At 47.8% G+C, this 19,985-nt stretch overlaps 1 protein-coding gene across 1 annotated transcript in view; it reads right to left on the reverse strand.

Moving 5' to 3' along the window:
• SLCO3A1 (solute carrier organic anion transporter family member 3A1) overlaps positions 1-16,832 on the reverse strand; it is a 126,315-nt gene extending 109,483 nt beyond the window's left edge. The window contains exon 1 of the mRNA XM_082198468.1: positions 16,514-16,832. Coding sequence (XP_082054594.1) covers positions 16,514-16,729 — 216 coding nt within the window. The 5' untranslated portion in view covers positions 16,730-16,832. The remainder of the gene's footprint in view (positions 1-16,513) is intronic.
• Positions 16,833-19,985: the final 3,153 nt, after the last annotated feature.

Raw genomic sequence — 19,985 nt, forward strand, 5'->3', positions numbered from 1 at the left:
AGCAAGCAGCGTGGGTTTGCATTTGCATAAAAGCTATGCAAAGTGGAAGATGTGGACACAGGGAGGTGCAGGCGGCACAGCCAAAGCCCTTCATACGTGTCAAATGGCAGCTGAGAGCCCTTGCGAGGCTGCAGAAGCGCCCCCTTTGCGGTGCCATCTTGGCGAATGTTCTGGAAAACATTACCAGGGATATTTTATTTTGGAGGTTGTGAGGGGAGGGGGGAGGGGGAAGCACAGGGATGTGGACGCATGCTCTGAATAAATAAAGGCTGTTTATATCTCACCGGCACTGTGGCAGGTGCCACATATTGCCAATAAAAATTAATACATAACTAAAGGACCTCCCCACGTGATGCTGACACCAAATCCTACACAAACACTATGCAATAGAAGCAGTGGCGTAGCGTGGGTTGTCAGCACCCGGGGCAAGGCAAGTAATTTGCGCCCCCTAACCCGTGGATTTGCGCCCCCTAACCCATGGATTTGCGCCCCCTAACCCGTGGATTTGCACCCCCTAACCCTAACCCCCAGATGTTGCGCCCGGTGCGGCCGGCCCCCCCTGCACCCCCCATGCTACGCCACTGAATAGAAGGAAAGAACATTGCCCCCCCTCGTCTCTCTGCCTCCCTCCCCTCTCTTACCCCCCCTCAACTGCATGATGCATAGCTGTCAACTGTTCCTTTTTTTAAAAGGGAAATTCTCTTATTCCGAATAGGATTCCTCGCAAGAAAAGGGAAAGGTTGACAGCTATGGCATGATGTCTATGACAATACCAAACATAAGTGAGCTGCGAAAACGACTCTATGAATCGAAAAAGGAGAGGCTATCCAGTGGTACCTCGGGTTACAGACGCTTCAGGTTACAGACTCCGCTAACCCAGAAATATTACCTCAGGTTAAGAACTTTGCTTCAGGATGAGAACAGAAATCGCGCAGCAGAAGCGCGGCAGCGGGAGGCCCCATTAGCTAAAGTGGTGCTTCAGGTTAAGAACAGTTTCAGGTTAAGAACAGACCTCCAGAACGAATTAAGTTCTTAACCCGAGGTACCACTGTATGTGCTTTTACTTGTTTAATTGTTTGTTTTGTGACACAAGAAAATATTTAATAAAAAATAATTAAGAGAGAGAAATGAGAGAAAAGATGAGAAATGAGAAAGAGAATACACCTCCCCCCGATAGTTTCATTGTTATCTTTTTGTAAACCACTTTGAGAGTGTGTGGTTTTTTAAAATAATAATAATCAAGCAGTATATACATATCATGAAACAAATAAATAATCTAGAAAGAAATTTAACCTGCATACAGCACATACTAGTCATTACGGGAATTAGTAATACCGTAATACGAATTGCTAACAAATATTGATATAAATTCCTTCCTCTGACATGCTTTCCCACTCAATGTCGCTCAGCCTCCTGGCTCTCAGCCACAATTCCCCCCTGGCTCTCTCCCTGGGGCCAAACAATCTCACAGATCACCCCCAAAATCTCATGACTATAAGAGTTTCTGAAACAAATTGACATCACCTTAGTCTCTCCCTCTAGGCTTGTGTGTGTGTGGAGCTTTCTCAGGCTTCTTGCTGCTGTGTCCCTTTCGGACTTCAATCAGCTGTGCTGCACCCATCCAGCTTCAGGCTACAGGTGGTTTTGGTGAGTATCTCAGGGGGTCCCAAGGATGGTAAATAGACTGGTAAATGTCCCTTCTCTCCCAGCCGCACCCTTCTCCTCTTCCAAAGCTAGCAAGGCAAGGCAGAATTATTCTACCCACAACTGTTTCCAAACGGCCCATTTTCCCACATGCTTGCATTTTTATTTATATTTTGAGCCAGCTCTGATGATTTAATCGTCTGTCTTGCTTCTGCTTTGCTCTTTTTGCTTTTTAATTGCTTTAATTGTTGTTCTACTGGGGTTTTGTTTTTTTGGAGGGGGGCGTTGGAGCTGTTATCCACACTGAGCACTATTGTGTTTTCTGGAAAGGCTGGCTATAAGTTATCCTAATGAATAAATTAATAGTTATATCTGCTAAGGAAACGTGCTGCGAATGCCAAAGCAGTCAGGTTTGGTCCTTGGCATCTCCAGATAAGCGGGGAAAGGCTCCACTTGGAATATTCAGAGAGCAGCTGCCAGTCAGTGTAGACAACCTTGGAAGAAAAGGACAACCAGATGGATCAAGGGGTTGAGCCACCCAGCTATGAAGAAAGGCGGCAGCATTTGGGATTCTGGTTTAGAGAAAAGGCAGGTAAGAGGGGACATGATCGAAGTCTATTAAACTATGCATGCAGAGCCTCCAAGTGTCCCTGTTTTCCAGGGACAGTCCCGGCTTTACTGAGGCTTTCTTGGTTTCTGATTTGATCCCAGAACCAGTGGCGTAGGAAGGGGGGTGCGGTGGGTGCGGGCCGCCCCGGGTGTCATCACTGAGGGGTGTGACAAAATCGCCAAGATGTGTGTTTTTTGAAAAAATAACTCCCGCACCCACCGCACGCCCCTTCCTACACCACTGCAGGAGCACCTTCCCCTTGAGCGATTTCCAGAAACGTTGCCGCCTCCAACTTTGCAGGCAGAGCACAGCCTTTATGGCTAGTAATAATAATAATAATAATAATTTATTATTTGTACCCCGCCCACCTGGCTGGGTTTCCCCAGCCACTCTGGGCAGCTTCCAACAAAGATTTAAAATGCATTAAAATGCCACACATTAAAAACTTCCCTGAACAGGGCTGCCTTCAGATGTCAGGTAGTTGTTTATCACTTTGACATCTGATGGGAGGGCGTTCCACAGGGCGGGCGCCACTACCGAGAAGGGCCTCTGCCTGGTTCCCTGTAGCTTTGCTTCTTGCAGTGAGGGAACTGCCAGAAGGCCCTCAGAGCTGGATCTCCATGTCTGGGCTGAACGATGGGGGTGGAGACCTCCTTCAGGTATACTGGGCCGAGGTCGTTTAGGGCTTTAAAGGTCAACACCAACACTTCGAATTGCGCTTGGAAACGTAGCCTTCAACAGCCCTCTCCTCCATGAATCTGCCTAATCCAGAGGCATAGCTGGGTGAGACGGGGGGCACTGGGCATCACTGTGGGGCGTGCAGCATGCCTGAGCATTTCTCCTGAGGGGAAGGTGGCGGGTGGACTGCCTCCAAGCTCCCCACTGCTTTTTCAAGCAGTTCGGGGCTTGTCTGCCACCCTACAGCTGAGGGGGAGGCTGCAGAGAGGCTCCACACAGTGCGCCCTGCCTTCGCTCACCCCGTCCCCATGGGTGGCTCGCTCTGCCCCTGGTTGCAGGGCACACGCGCTGCTCCAGGCACCCAAGCGGCTAGCTACGCTGCTGCCCAGAATGTCCTGTCTTTGCTTAAAGGTAAAGGTAAAGGTACCCCTGCCCGTACGGACCAGTCTTGACAGACTCTAGGGTTGTGCGCCCATCTCACTCAAGAGGCCGGGGGCCAGCGCTGTCCGGAGACACTTCCGGGTCACGTGGCCAGCGTGACATCGCTGCTCTGGCGAGCCAGAGCCGCACACGGAAACGCCGTTTACCTTCCCGCTAGTAAGCGGTCCCTATTTATCTACTTGCACCCGAGGGTGCTTTCGAACTGCTAGGTTGGCAGGCGCTGGGACCGAACAACGGGAGCGCACCCCGCCGCGGGGATTCGAAAATGCTGAAGGATATGATGTGGGAGAAACTGGGTATAGAAAAAGGTTTTTCTCCCTCTCTCAGAAGACTAGAACTCGTGGATATCCAGCTGAATGTTGAGATATTCAGGACAGACAAAAGAAAGGACCTTTTCATGCAACCCATAATTAAACTATGGAACTCGCTCTCATGGGACTTAGTGATGGCCACCAGATTGAATGGCTTTCATAGAGGATTGGGCAAAATCATGGAGAAGGCTTCCAATGGCTGTTAGCCATGATGGCTGTGCTCTGATTTCATAGCTAGATGCATTAATGCTTCTGAATACCAGTTGCTGGAAACCACAGGAGGGGAGAGGGCTCTTGTGCGTGGGTCCAGGACTCTAACAAGCATCTGGTTGGCCACTGTGAGAACCGCATGCTGGACTAGATGAGCCATGGGCCTGATCCAGCAGGGTCTTCTTATGTTCTTACAACACTGGGCCCAAAGTCTGAGACTGTCGCTCAATTTTAACGGAGCACCGCTCTGAATGCAAAATGATCCAGTTTCATTCTTTGGCATTTCCTATGATAAAGGATCAGGTCAAAGATGGTGAATGGGGCCTCTCTTTGCCTGAGACCCTGGAAAGTCACTCGCAGTCAGAGGAGACACTACTGAACCAGACAGGCAAATCAATGGACCTTGAATAAGACAGCTTTCTATGTATCCCCTCCCATGAAATCCTTTGCAGATTGCAGAGGATGCTGGGATGCATTCTTAGTTGCACAAGAGAACATGTTGCGCAGGCCTATGGGGTCTTGTCATCCCAGGACACAGTTTGAGTTTTCTTTGTGGCTGCACACTGCAAGGAATGGTGGCTAGTGCCTTTCTGAAAAACTAGCCCACTCCTAGGATCCTAATGAGCTACAAAAGCAATGTCAAGGTTCCCCAGACTATAATTTTAGAACCACTGTTCTAACCACGATGCACCAAGAGAAACTACTGGTCATTCAATGAGGGATGAGGAACCCGTGGCCCTCCAGATGTTGCTGGCCAATCGGATGGTGGGGACTGTAATTTAGCAACATCTGGCAGGCCACAGGTTCCTCATCCCTGGCTTAGGTAATGGACCTTGCAGACTTTCTGTAAGGGCCTTGTTGCTTTGGTGATGGACCAAATGACACATTACCAACGCAGATTGATAGCCACTTGAAAATGGTTTCTCCGTGGCTGAATCATATTGCCTTAGTAGCATACGAAGGCTGGAATTAAACAGGTCCGTGTTGCTGTCAGAAATGCCCAGCCTGCTGTTCTGATGCAATCCAGTGCTGACACTTTCTCCAGCAAGCAGTCAGAATGCCTGCAACTATTCCATAACATCCCAGCAACTCATTCAGTGGTTCAGGGAGAAGGCTCCAGCAACAGATGATCGGCCACAGGACATCCATTTTTAAAATATTTAAGCTAAATCTGCAGAAACGAAAAATGGGGAAGGGCGTAACTGTTGGCTTCCTGGCAACCTAAAAATGTTTCTGTGGGTTATGTGATAAATTGCAACTGACCTGTTTCAAGGACGGTTAAAACTGGCATTGTAAAACATTTCTAAAAGTGATTTATAAACAGCAAACAATAAAAAAGCTACTTAAGCAGCACAAAACTGAAGCTGGTCTTTGGGATAAAAGAGAAACGTACGGCTTTAAATATCTTAGTCCTTTTCTTCTGTAACAGCATTGTGGGTAGCATAAACATGAGCTTGAAAGAAATCCCACAAAGGAGTCAGCAAAGTTGGTCTCACTGATAAATTCCTTAGGTTGTCCCGAGCCCCACCTAGGGCTTGTTTTGGCTGGCTCAGTATAATCCTAATAATAGGTTTTGCAGAAGGGAAGAGGGTGGTGTCAAGTAGCAGCAGTGGCATGATAAAGTCTGGCTAGCTCTTAAAGTACTCTGCATTTGCATCACCCGACCAGCCTGTTGCAACGTGCAACTGGCTGCTCACTATAGACTGAATGCTCTCATATGTTCCAACACAGCATAAAGAAAGGACATCTCTTTGGCAAGCTGCATTTAGTGTGGCGGCACTTGCCCTTTGGAACTCCCTCCCACTGCATATCAGACAGGCGCCTTCTTTGCAGGCTTTTCGGTACCTGCTAAACACATTCCCCTTTCAACAAGCCTCCTAAAATATTTATCCCAGTTGATGTGTGTCCTGGTTCTGACCTGACTTTATGTATGTGTTGTTGTTTGAAGTGTTTCAGCATTTATAGCTTATAGCTATTGTTTTTCTAATTCTACACACACACACACGTATATGTGTCATTATATTGTAAATCAGTTTGATATGCATCATGAGAAGTGATTCATAATCGAATTTACCCTCCAACATTTCTCCGATGAAAATAGGGACATCCTATTCAGCAACAATGACAACAACAATGATTTTATTATTTATACCCAACCCATCTGACTGGGTTGCCCCAGCCACTCTGGGCAGCATATAAAACATTTTTAAAAAACCTTCCCTATACAGTTGTACCTCGGGTTACATACGCTTCAGGTTACATACGCTTCAGGTTACAGACTCCGCTAACCCATAAATAGTACCTCAGGTTAAGAACTTTGTTTCAGGATGAGAACAGAAATCGTGCGGTGGCAGCGGGAGGCCCCATTAGCTAAAGCGGTGCTTCAGGTTAAGAACTGTTTCAGGTTAAGAACGGACCTCCAGAATGAATTAAGTACGTAACCCGAGGTACCACTGTACAGGGCTGCCTTCGGATGTCTTCTAAAAGTTGTATAGTTACTTATCTCCTTGACTCAGGGGTTGCATAACTCCATACCCACCAACATTTCGCCAATGAAATTAGGGACACCCTAAGGAAAAGCAGGACATTCCAAGATCAAATCAGAAACAGGGACAGCTTCAGTAAATCTGGGACTGTCCTTGGAAAACAGGAACACTTGGAGGGTCTATGATAATGATAATGGCTTCATCCAGGAAACCTTTGCAGCCACATCCCGCCTCTCCCTCCTCTGTTACCAAACTACTCCTACAGCCGTCTCTCAGATGCTTCCCATGCCCTTTGTCGTCTAGCTATTTTTGGTTACATCCAGGAATGGACATGCCCTGAAAGCCATTCATTGACCCGTGCTTTACTCAGGTGAATAACTGAAATTGAAATCAATGGGAATGGCTAGCATAGGTCTCTTAATTTCATAGTAGCACTATCTACATTTTCACACCTGGGATACGCCTTTAACATGCTTTTGGGGGCACATTTTACTTATTTTTTTGCCATATATTTGCATGGTGCTGGTGCTGCTCTTGAATCAGGCCTCATTCTGGCAGTGGGTCCTGAGGACCCAACAGTTAAAAACCAAGGGGGCGTAAGCTAAATTTTACTTAGAGTAGATCCACTGAAATGAATGAACCTGACTATGTTAACGCCATTAAGTTCAGTATGTCTGCTCATATATATATATTGAATATATATATTCAATTTTGGATATATATTTTTACAGACATACAAATCCAATAGCTTCCTGATAAACATATATGTTTTGACTTCCCTCCACCCCTTTTGCAGTTTCCTTATAATGTTAATTTTTAATACTGCATTTCCTACATTATTCCATTTAGTAGTTACTCCCTGATTTTTCTTTAGCATTACCCTTAAAGGTAAAGGGACCCCTGACCATTAGGTCCAGTCATGGCTGACTCTGGGGTTGTGGCGCTCATCTCGCTTTATTGGCCGAGGGAGCCGGCGTACAGCTTCCAGGTCATGTGGCCAGCATGACTAAGCTGCTTCTAGCGAACCAACTACTTGCTAATCCTGTTACATTAATCCTGTTAACAAACTTAAATGTATACATTTTTTTCCAGATGTTCCACAAATTTTCCCCATTCCTTAATGAAATTCATTTATTCTTGGTTTCTTATTGTTCCAGTAGGTTTTGCTGCTCTCAGTAAAACTTAGTTGAACACCACGTCAGTGCTCTAATATGCACCATGATAGGGGTATTTGGGGTTAAATCCACTCCTTGTATTTATTTATTTTATTTCATAAAATTTATATGCTGCTTGACAAACCCTAAGCAGCTTACAAAGGGGGAGAAAAACAATGACATTATCAGTAAAAACAATAAAAAATGATTTAAAACATTCAAAAATAATTGTAATCAACAATAAGCCAAAAACCCGATTAAAGCACATAGCACCTGTTTACTGAAGTTGTTTCAAAGAAGGAAAATATCCCCATTAGATACATGGATGGCAATGATTCAATATTTCCCCATATTTCCAGATTATTAAATATTATTCTAAATAACAAAGGAAACATCTGTAAATCAGCAACTAATATCAGCCTTTGGCAAAGAAAAGAAAAGAAAAGAAAAGACCCTTCAAATCATCTTAAATTGACTTAAATGTATGGTTCTAAAGGAAACAAAACCTATGGTTGAATACTAACATGAAACTTTTTGGGTTCCAGAAGTTTATAAAGTAACTGTTCCTCTCAATATATTTATTGCCAGCCTTTATTTTACACCTTTATTTTGGATTTTTGATACACCGTTGCATTGCATTTGGCCCACTGGAAGATTTTCAAATTACCCACAGCTATTAATAATGCCATAGCAAGCTCTAATTCCCCCTTATTAACAATTCTTTGGAAACAACAAAGGAGCATTTGCTTTGGATTTAAAACTACATTACACCCAACCATGCCACTTATATTTATAATCTCTTGTCAAAAAGGCCTTAGTTGTGTGCAGTTCTAGAATGTATTCATTACGTCCGTTCCTGGGTTCCTCACATATATCATGCTGAAGATTATAAATTATTTTTAACCTGGTAGGCATCAAATACCATCCATTCAGTGCAGTGTATTTTATAATGGTTTTCTTTTCCCAGTAAGTGGGATTACATTTTTCACTATGCTTTTTGTAAACCCATTTAGAATAATCCCTGGAAATTACATCACCTATGCCTTACGTCGTCCCGTTTCATAATTAGTTACCCTTCGGTCTGCGTCAGGTAAGATCTCATATAGGTGGCATCTGCAGAATACATTTTAAGCAACGTGATGCCAATTTAACAGTCATGGCTGCCACCACCATCTTGCCCAAAATCAGGAAACTATAGTTTAAGGGTGCTGAGAGATATAGAATCATAGAACTGTAGAGATGGAAGGCCCTCTATGGATCATCTGGTCCAACCTGCTGCAATGGAGGAATCACAGTTTAAGAATCCTTGACAGATCCCCCCCCCCTTCTGTCACAGATGAGCATCATCATCATCATCATCATCATGATTCTGCTTAGCTGGTCCCCCTATTTCCCTCGCAGAGCTACCTTCTTCCGAGAGAACTCTGAGAACGGTCACTCCTTGGACTCACCATCACCTGGACTGGACCACATCCCTGGTGTCCACACCCAGCTGTGGATACGTTTTGGGCCCATTCACTGGTCTGACCAACCAACCAACCACATGGCTGCCCACAGGGTCAGCAAGGCAGCCACTCCCCGTGCCACAGATGAACCTTAATGCCCAGATTCCTAGCTTTCAATAAAAAAAAGAGAGATAGTTATGTTTCTAGTGTTTGTGGAACTTCAGATATGAGGCACAATATTTCAGGCACTATTCTCCTCATTTGTTTTGCAAGAAGCCTGTCCGTTCCCAGCTTTCACTTAAGTTTGTTTGTTTATTTGTTTGTTTGTTTGTTTGCAGTATCTACTTTGCATGCACATGCACATACACATATGAAAAATTCCTGTGGATGCACATGACCAAGCAACATGTTTCAGGATTGGTAAAATAAATTTACAGTGGTACCTTGGGTTAAGAACTTAATTCATTCTGGAGGTCCGTTCTTAATCTGAAACTATTCTTAACATGAAGCACCACTTTAGCTAATGGGGCCTCCTGCTGCCGCTGCACTGCCGCTGCACGATTTCTGTTCTCATCCTGAAGCAAAGTTCTTAACCCGAGGTAATATTTCTGGGTTAGTGGAGTCTGTAACCTGAAGTGTATGTAACCCGAGGTGCCACAGTATACCATTTGCCATACAATGCTGCTTTGCTAGTGTTAGGATGAATGTGCCATGTATTATATGGATATCCAAGAATAATAAAACACGAGGAGTTTAGAGTTGGTCTCTCCTCCTGGATCAACCAAAAACAACAACCACCTTAATTTGGTTTCTGGGCTGATTAAAAAGGTCTACAAACCCTGACCTAGTAACAGAAGTGTGGTCTATTGACCACTGGTGGCCTATGAGCTCCATTCAGGTGATCTAAAGAAAGGCTGTAGAACAACTGAAAATATGTGTACTTGGGCCTCACTGGAATCTTTTCCCTTCTTCTGATAATGGCTATTGAAGTTATTTGGTCTGGGACCAACAATTTTCATAATACTGCTGGTATTGGTACTAACATATTAAGTACCCATACACCTCAGGACCAGGTAACTTGAGAAACTGCCTTATCCCTTATCCACCGCCTGCTGTCATCTGTGGGAGAGTTTCTCCTGCAAATTCGAAAGATCTCGGAAGCCCTCTCCACATTAACATAGAAGAGCAGGGCTTTTAGTGTGACTGACTCCGTTCTGTGGAATAGCAGTCATGTTGAGATTTGACAGGTGCCCACTACTGCATTTTCTCGAAACGGTTGAAGACATTTTTGTTCTGCAAAAATTTTAGTCTTCTACTTGTGGCTTTTGTGGTTTTATCTGCTTTTAATTATCTTACGTGCAAATCACACTGAAACAGCAGTTTAGAAGGAGATTAATAAATCAGTTGTAATAATGACAATATGGCGCTGGTTCAGCCTACTCATTTTTCTCTAGAAACCTTCCAGTTTTAGCTGCTTTTGTCAGTGGCCTAATTCTGGGTTTGTGGCTTTCACAATATGGTGGTGGTTTTGACACAGCTGGGGGGAGGGGAGGAATGTTTAGGTCTGACAAGCGCCCCTCACAGTTTTCAAGGGGTTCACAAAAACAGCTGGAAAAATGATGCTTTAAACTAGGCATAGGCAAACTTGGCCCTCCAGATGTTTTGGGACTACAACTCCCATCATCCCTGACCACTAGTCCTGTTAGCTAGGGATGATGGGAGTTGTAGTCCCAAAACATCTGGAGGGCCAAGTTTGCCTATGCCTGTCTTAGGCCCACCCATCTGCACTATCCATGTAAAGCTGTATCCTACCAAATTTCCCAATCGGTCTCCCCCAAAGAATCCTGGGAACTGTAGTTTGTTTAGGATGCTGAGAGTTCTTAGGAGACACCAATTCCCCTCACAGGGCTACAGTTCCCAGGGCTCCCTGGGAAGTGGGATTGATTGTTAAACTATTCTAGGAGTTGTAGCTCTGGGAAGAGAATAACGATCTCCTTTAAAAATTCTCAGCACCCTAAACAAACTACAGTTCCCAGGATTCTTTGGGACAAGCCATGACCGTTAAAGTGGTATGACACTGCTTTAAAATGTTAGTTCAGCTGGGGCCTTCATTGCAATGAGCACTGTTTCCATTCTGCCACAGTCTGAGTTCTGCTAAGACCTACATTATTTGTCACTACTATCCACCAATGTAATTAATCACATCATTAACTTCAGCGCATTTAGATAGGAAAGCTACTATCACGGCTCCCACTAAAGAATTCTGTAGTTTGTTAAGGGCGTCGAGAACTGTTAGGAGACCTCTGTTCTTCCCACGGAGCTACAATTCCCCAGAGTTCCCAGGGAAGAGGGATTGGCTGTCAGATCAATCCAGGAGTTGTCAATCAAGAAGTCACCACTTCATAACGCAGGAAGGAAGAGTCAGCATTATAAGCAGTAAAAAAAAAACAAATGCGAAAATCCTCAATGTCGGAAGGTAGACTTAATAATGCCCATTAACGTCAGTGGATCTACTCTGAGGAGGACTGGCACTGACTGCCACCCCATATCATCCTCCAATCCTGAATCCATTCTGTGCCACACTTTGCACGCCAAGGGTACATCTAAGCACATGAAGGTGCCTTGTAAAAGGTGAACCCCGCAGTCCCCACCACGGCTGACAGCACTTCTCCAAGATCCTTTGGCCATAGCTGAGCCCCACCAAATCCAGCAGCTCCAAACTTCACCTTCCTCCCCTGCAACAGTGAATAAAACAAAAGGCACAATGTCCTTTTACTGTGCATTTCTCCACCCTCCTACAACTTTCATTGGCTGCTGCATTCATGGGTGGGGAAACTAGCAGAGCACCGAAGGCTCATTGCCTGTCTTGTTTTGCTCAATGTTCTGGGGGGAAGGCAGAGCAGATGTGGGGCAGATTGCTCTCCAGGGCATCCACACTGTGTTGCAGTGTGCAGGCTTAAGGTGGGGCAAGGCGGGGGGGGGGGTTGTCTCCTGTCCTGCTACCTGAAATGGGATGGCTGAAATGAGAGACAAGAGCACAGGAAACAGTCATATACTGAGTCAAACCACAATCAGTCCTGCCTACACTGACTGGCAGCAGAGGTTTCATGCAGGGGACATTCCTAGCCCAATCTAGAGATGCAGAGAATTGAACCGGGGACCGTGTTATGGTCCTTAAATAAATGATGCTAGAGAGAAACTTGTGGCCTTCTGTGTGCAGAAGTATTTGACCTTCTGCAGGCAAAGCCAATGCTTTGGCCCTGAGCTCCAGCTCTCCCCCAGCAAAATCAAAGTGAAGCAGAGGGAGGCATCTACAGATATTTGAAAAGCAAGGTGCAAAACCAGACACCCCATCGGCCTATTTTACTTTCCTGCACAGCCCATCCAGAGTAAAATAGACTCTGCATAAGTGGTAATTTGACAACTAGCCCTCACATACTGTCCTAGGCAAGGAGGGTGGGTAGATTTTGGAACAAACTGCCTTGGGCGTGGATCCTAGAATTGTAGAGCTGGAAAGGCTCACAAGGGTCATCGAGTCCAACCCCCTGCAATGCAGGAATCTTTCAGCCAACGTAGGACATGACGGAATACAAATGCTTTAAATGAAGGATTATATCATGCCGTGCCCAAGCAGGCCTTCCAAGCAAGCTCTGAGGCTCAGGCTCTGAGGCTTTGCTGTTGCTTGTCTGTGCTGCTGTGATATCACAGAATGCTCACAGAGCATTCCAATCACTCAAGGTAAATGTGGTCACAGCTGAGTGTTAAGCGACAACACAGCTTCTCTGAAGCTCTGGACTGGGGGTGGGTCAGGGACTCAGGTTCAATTGACGGCATTGACGGCAAGATCAAAGAAGAGGTACAACTCCTGCTATTGATATTCTCAATTTCAATTAGAGAACAGTCTCTCTCTCTATCTATCTATCTATCTCTCCCTCTCTCTCTCATGCGTGTGTGTGCACATACACACACTTTATAACAAGGAAACAGCAAGCCCACTCACACTATTCTAAAGCAATGGAACAACTTGGATTTCAACAGCAGCTGCCAAAATAGCAATCTGAATTAGGGGGTGCGTAAAAAGTCCAATTAAGGGAGCGAAAGAACTGCAGAGTGGGAAGGCTCAAAGCACAGTTCCTCAGTTGGACCAGAACCATTTACTATTTACCAGCAATTTTACAACCCACAGCATTTTGAGCAGAATGGTCAAGCCAGCTCACAATGGCGCACTTCTCTCAATGCGCTTGCACCTCGATTTCATTCCTCTGCAGCTATCGGCACCTCCGGATGAAATATTGCCTCCATGCAAGGCCACACTGAAACACCCAGCGCAGGCCTGCATTTCACAGCACACACATCAAACTCTTTCCGCTGCTCGGTTTCCATCTGTTCACAAGAGCCAACCGAGGGAATTTGCTGCCTCTCCCTAATGACACCCCCCCACACACAAAACCCATTGGGCAGAATCAGCCAACGGCAAATGTGTAGTCTCGTGGCCTTTGCCTGTATCAAACACAGGACAACCCAGACATGAGACGCACCCCGTGCTTGTGAATGACATGCTGTCACTCAGATCCAGCAAGGTGAAACAGAGCGAGAGGAGGAACAGAGAGACGCTATCCCATTCTTCCCTCTTCCGATTTGCTTTCCTTGGCTCAGGTACCCTGACATCTGATCTCAGGGCACGACAGCTGGTCCCCCATCAAACCCATTTGCCTTGCGCTCTCAGATTCCAAACGCAACCTTTTATCTCCCACCCCATCCCCCCGCCACCCAAAAAGTGTGCTTGTTCTCACCCCATCATACAAAGGGAAAGACAGCCGGCAACCCCAGAGCAAATGCTGAGTCACTTAACGAGAAAACCAAGCTTGCTAATAGCCACCCCCTGCTTGCAAGGTGGTCTGCACTGGAGATTTGCAAGCCAGGTGACTGCAGAAACCTTTCTCCTCTTTTGCCTTTCCCTGTTTCCCTTTCACCTTCAGGGCAAGGACTCAGGTGAGAAGCTCATGGCTGAACGCAGGCCCTAAATAGAACTGCACTGGCTCATCAGAAAAGAACGTAAGAAGAATCTAGCTGGATCAGGCCAAAGGCACATCTAGCCTAGCATCCTGTTCTCACAGTGGCAACCAAATGGCCCAATGGGAAGCCCCCAAGCACGACCTGAATGCAACAGCAGCAGACGCCCCCCCCCTCAGTGTCCCTATTTTCCAGGGACAGTCCCAGATTTACAGAAGCTGTCCCAGTTTCTGAGTTGATCCAGGAATGTCCTGCTTTTCCTTAGGATGTCCATATTGTCATCAGAGAAATGTTGGAAGGTGTGGAGTTAGGCGACCCCCTGAGCCAAGGAGATAACCTTTAGAAGACATCTGAAAGCAGCCCTGCATAGGGAAGTTTTTATATATGTCGGAAGCCACCCAGAATGGCTGGGGTGCAAATGTTGTTGTTGTTGTTGTTGTTATTAAATAGGATGTCCCTATTTTCATCAGAGAAATGTTTGAGGGTCTGCAGCAGTCCAGAGGTGGTTTTAGGACAGCGCCACTGATTTGCTCGCACTGAGTGCTCAACCAAGGTGGACGCCTTCTCAAAGCCCAGTGAGCACTTGCCTGGCTTCAAGAAGGAAGCACGAGGGCTCTGGCAGGGTCCGAGAGTTCTCCTCCCTCCTTCCCAAAGCTGGGCAAGCGCTTAGCGGACTTTAGGGAGGAGGTGGGAGGGCGCTAGAACTCTGCCAGAGCCTCACACCTCCTTCCCAAAATCCAGCACTTGTTTACCAGGCTTAAACTAGCACCTTGAGGGCTGTGGAGAGGGCACCATATGTTAGCCTTGCATAGGACAGCATATTCACAAGGTTCACCCCTGACCCATTTTCTACTGTAGGAGGCAGTGTGCCTCTGATTGCCAGTTGTTGGGAATCACAAATGGGGAGAAAGCACTGCTGTTCTTTGGTCCTGCTTGTAGGCTGCCCTTCTGGGAATCTGGTTGGCTGCTATGAGAACATGATGCTAGACTAGAAAGGCTTCCGGCCTGATGCAGCAGGGTCTTTAACATACAGCCATTGCTGCTAGCAACTCTTGATAACCTTTCCCCGTTGCCAGCAAAAGGTGCAGGATGGAGACAATTATATTCACATGATAGCCTACAGTATATAGCTGTACATTAAATTATTATTATTATTCACAGCTACAATTATATCAGTCAACAGGATGGTCAGGAAAAAGCCAAGCCCCTGCCCCACAAAGCTTACAATTAGGGTTGCCAGTTTTTATTGTCTTTATTTGACCAGTCCTTGTGCCTTTAAACAGCACTCTGGTGTGAAAATGCTCCTTTCCATGGTCTTGAAGCACTTCAAGCTGCTGATCACTGCAGATTACAATGCACAGTTAAGGATCTCCCCCCCCCCCTTCTGTTCAGCTGGTAACCCACACTTAGAATGTACAACTTGAGAGGAGAAAAGGGTAAAGTGGCTTAAGCAAATGCAGTTTTTGTGCTCTTAGGCCTCATTTCGCAGCATGCATGTAGTTGGGGGAGAAGGGTTTAATCATACACAACTGTGGCTAAATGTCCGGATGTACCTTAACTGGGATACCTTTATGCCAGCCTTGTAAGCCGGGCTAGAATACTAACTGCCCCCTTTATGAATTGGCAAGGGGGAGGCCACAGCCATCATAAAGCAGCAGAGTGCATTCCTAGCCAAGGCGACATTTGAACCAGGGGCTTCCTGGCTGTCAATCACCATGCCAGCTAGATACACAGATGTCACTGCCTCTGTTGGTTCAGCTTCTGTGTGTCAGACCAGAGCGGGTAGAGTTAATCAGGTCACGGAGGGGTTGACCCACAATGGCCTCTGCTTAATTCAAGTTGATGATTACAGTTATTAGCATTAGGAATGTATATCCCCTATGGACCCCTCAGCCACAGCATCTCTACTGCATACCACCTAGGCAAATATGGGATTCTTTCTACCCCACACTGGATTACTTCGGAGCAACTACTGCGGCCAGGGCCAATTACTGAAGACGCTCCCATGCAGCTGTGTGTGTGTGTGTCCCCGTGTGTCCCCGTGTGTCCCCCATTAACTGCGGGCAGGGGAGGCCATGCTTCCCCCTCTCTCGCTCATCCCAATCGAAGCTCAACGGCAAGGCTCAGGATGCCCGGAGGAAGCCGCCGCGGACAGCTTGCCTGGGCACCAGGAGGGAACCGAGGCTGCTGGCTGTCCATCAAGCCACCTGCACCAAACACGCCCCTCCTCGCATCACCTTCCATCCTGCCGAACCTGGCACGGGACCCGGAGTGAGAGGTGCGGGCGGGGGGGGAGTCGGAATGAGAGAGATAGAGCGAGGGTCCCTATCCCTCTCGCCCCCAGACCCTCAATACCATCCGCAGCCTTGGCTGACGCTACAGCGGAGAGGGGCTAAAGATGCCACCCGCATGCCCGATTCCTCTCTCTTCCTCTCCAAAAGAAGGTGGCACCCACTTTCCCCCTCCGCACTTTCCGCACACCCTCTCCGGCTCCCCCCGCTCCCCGGCCCCGCTGGCTCACCAGGTAGGCGCCCACCGTGCCCTGCGCCAACATGAGCGCGCACTCGGAGACCAGGAAGATCTGGATGTTGGAGACGCACGGGGAGCTCTTCTTTTTCCTCTTCTTGGCGCGCTGCGACTCGTCCCCTTGCAGCTCCCCGCCGTCCCCGCTGCTGTTGCTCCCGCCGCCGCCGCTTCCTCCTTCTCCCGAGGAGCCGCGGGGCTTCTTGCCCTGCATCCTCCTCCTTGGCCCTCTCCGCGTCCCCACCGGCCGCCCGGGAGCAGCGGCGGCGGCGGCTCCGGGGGCCAATCAGGCGCGCAACGACGGCTGCCCGCGCCCGCCTCGCCTCCTGCGGCGGGCTCCTCCTGCCGCCGCCGCCGCCGCCGCCGCTCGCACCGCTGCCATGGCCGGCCCGCTCCCTCCTTCCTTCCTTCCTTCCTCCGCCCGCTCTGCTCGGCTCCCTCCCTCCTGCTTTCCTTCCTTCCCTCTCGCTCCCTCTCTCGGCCGCCGCTCCAGCGCCGGCTCCAGAGCGCGGCTGCTGCTGCTGCTGCTGCTGCTTGCTTGGCCCAACCCGCCTGCGCCTTTGCTGGGCTGGAGCCAAGAGGGGAGAATGGCGCGCCCCGAAGAGGAAGCGGGGCAGGTCGTCGTTGTATTTTCTTCCCTCCCCCCGGGAAATACTGGTTCTGCGCTGTTTCTGGAGGAGGATCTGCCTTGCATGTCGAAGGTCCCAGGTTCAACTCTCAGCATCTCCAGGAGGGACTGAGAGAGACCTCTGTCTGAAACGCTGGAGAGCTGCTGCCAGTCAGTGTAAGCAACACTGAACTAGGTGGGCCATGGTATGAGGCAGCTTAGCCAAGGGCCCTAGCTCAATAGTAAAACATCTGCTTGGCATGCAGAAGCTCGCCGCTTTAACCCCCAGTATCTCCAGGCAGGGCTGGGAGAGACCCCCTGCCTGAAACCTGGGAGAGCTGCTGCCAGTCAGTGTAGATAATACTGAGCTAGATGGAACAATGTGTCTGACTCAATATTAGGCAGCTTCCTGTGTGGCAAGATTTTGCCACTCTGGGAAGGCGTTTCCTCTTTGGCCCCTGAGTAGCATTGGAGTCTTCCAGGAGGGTGGAGCAGGGCCAGCTCTGCCATTAGGCAGAGGGAGGATGCAGCTCCAGATATACAAACCTAAGAAGAGCCCACCCAGATCAGGCCCATCTAGTCCAGCATCCTGTTCTCACAGTGGCCAACCAGATGCCTGTGGGAAACCTGCAAGCAGGACCCGAACTCAAGAACATTCTCCCCTTTAGTGATTTCCAGCAACTGGCATTCAGGAGCATTGCTGACTCTGACCATGGAGGCAGAGCAAAGTCATGTCGGCTAGTAGCCATTGGTAGGCCTCTCCTCCATGAACTTGTCCAATCCGCTTCTGAAGCCATCCAAGTAGGTGACCATTGCTGCCTACCCTGTACTCCATGGTCCTCTCTCCCCTGACTCTTCTGACCAGTGGCGTAGCATAGGGGGTGCAGGGGGGCCGGCCGCACTGGGCACAACATCTGGGGGTTAGGGTTAGGGGGCGCAAATCCATGCCTTAGGGGGCGCAAATTACTTGCCTTGCCCCGGGTGCTGACAACCCACGCTACGCCACTGCTTCTGACAGTCCAGTCAGCTTCTGCACATGGAACAGGGTGAGTGAGATGCCATCTTCTGCTTCACCCTCATGCAACAAAATGGCTCAGGTGAGGCTGTGGGTTTGGGCAAGGCCGCGAGGCCTCCACCACCCCACTGAGGATGGAAAAGGAGGACCATTTTGGGAACCAGATGCAGAGAAGGAAGTGAAGCGAGTGCTGGGCTGGACAGCAGAGGTCAGGATGAGACTCTGCTGTTCCTGGAAAATGAGAGGAAGGGTCCAAACCAGGCCTGGCCCACTTTTGAGGCAGGGTGAATGACAATGATAAATGTCTAGCTGTGCTGATAATTTGCCGCCATGTGACTTAATAGGGCTCTGCATCAACACCCCCAGGCTAAATGTTCTGCTCACCACTTCTAGGCAGTGATGGACCACTGATGGCCCCTGGCTTGCTCTGCAGACTACCATGCCTTGGTACCACCCAAGAGACCTCAGGCTAACCAATTGCCATTTGTCCAAAATGGACTAACTAATTTCTGGGCACATTTGCTTATTCATACCATAAGCTTTCCATCCCAGCTCCTGCAGATTGTCTGGTTCCAATTTCCTCGGGCTTCTCCGTGGCCTCTCCCCAACTGACAAGGAGAGAAATTTTCAAGGAGAAACTGTAATTAGCCAGCCATCTCTACAGGATGTTTTGTTCCAACTCTCTAGTCCTCCAGATGGTGCTTTTACAGTGCAAGCTCCTGTCAAGCTTAACCTGGGAATTCATTCCAATGGAGGGTGCATCACCCCTGGAGCAAACACACCTTCACACCACACAGGTATGTGCAAAGATCTAAACATTTTGGAATTATTTATTCACAAAAGTTATTTTAAAAGATATATTTTTAGGACATGAGCTGCCAGGAAATCCAATAGCTGTGCTGTTTGGACTACCTCATAGGGTTTTCCTGAGAGTAAAAGGGGAAAGGGGGAGAACCACAGGACCAAATCATAGAATTGTAGCATTGTGGAGTTGGAAGGAACCCCGAGGGTCATCTAGTCCAACCCCCTGCAATGCAGGAATCTCAGCTAAAGCATCCAGGACAAATGGCCATCCCACCAAATATGGAGAGGATGGGAAATCATAGATTTGAGTAGAAAACACATAGTCGAAATCGTATGTATCTTTTGTGAGCATTGATATCTTTATTGGCTTGATGGAAATGAATATGATTACATGTTGTATATATATATGGAAAACAAAGAATAAAACATCAAAACAAACAATAAAACATCAAAGCTGGAAAAAGTGCCTTTTTTTCTTTAAAAAAAAAGTTTAGGGGTACTCTCATTTTCCTAGGTAAAGGTAAAGGGACCCCTGACCATTAGGTCCAGTCGTGTCTGTCTCTGGGGTTGCGGCGCTCATCTCGCTTTATTGGCCAAGGGAGCCGGCGTACAGCTTCCAGGTCATGTGGCCAGCATGACTAAGCTGCTTCTGGTGAATCAGAGCAGCGCACGGAAACGCCGTTTACCTTCTCGCCGGAGTGGTACCTATTTATCTACTTGCACTTTGACGGCCTTTCAAACTGCTAGGTTGGTAGGAGCTGGGACAGAGCAACGGGAGCTCACCCCATCATGGGGATTAGAACCGCCGACCTTCTGATCGGCAAGTCCTAGGCTCTGTGGTTTAATCCACAGCACCACCCGCGTCCCACTCATTTTCCTACTTATATTGAAATATTGCCCCTCAATGAAGCCAAACTTAGATTCACAAAATGTTTAGGGGTATGCGTACCCCCAGAAAAAAAGCACTGTCTTAAACCAACTTTCCCCAACCTGGTGCCTTCCTGTTGTTTTGGACAACCAATCCTATCAAGCCCGCCCACAATT

This window comes from Podarcis vaucheri (genome assembly GCF_965113315.1).
Source record: "Podarcis vaucheri genome assembly, chromosome: 14".
Classification (NCBI taxonomy): Eukaryota; Metazoa; Chordata; class Lepidosauria; order Squamata; family Lacertidae; genus Podarcis; species Podarcis vaucheri.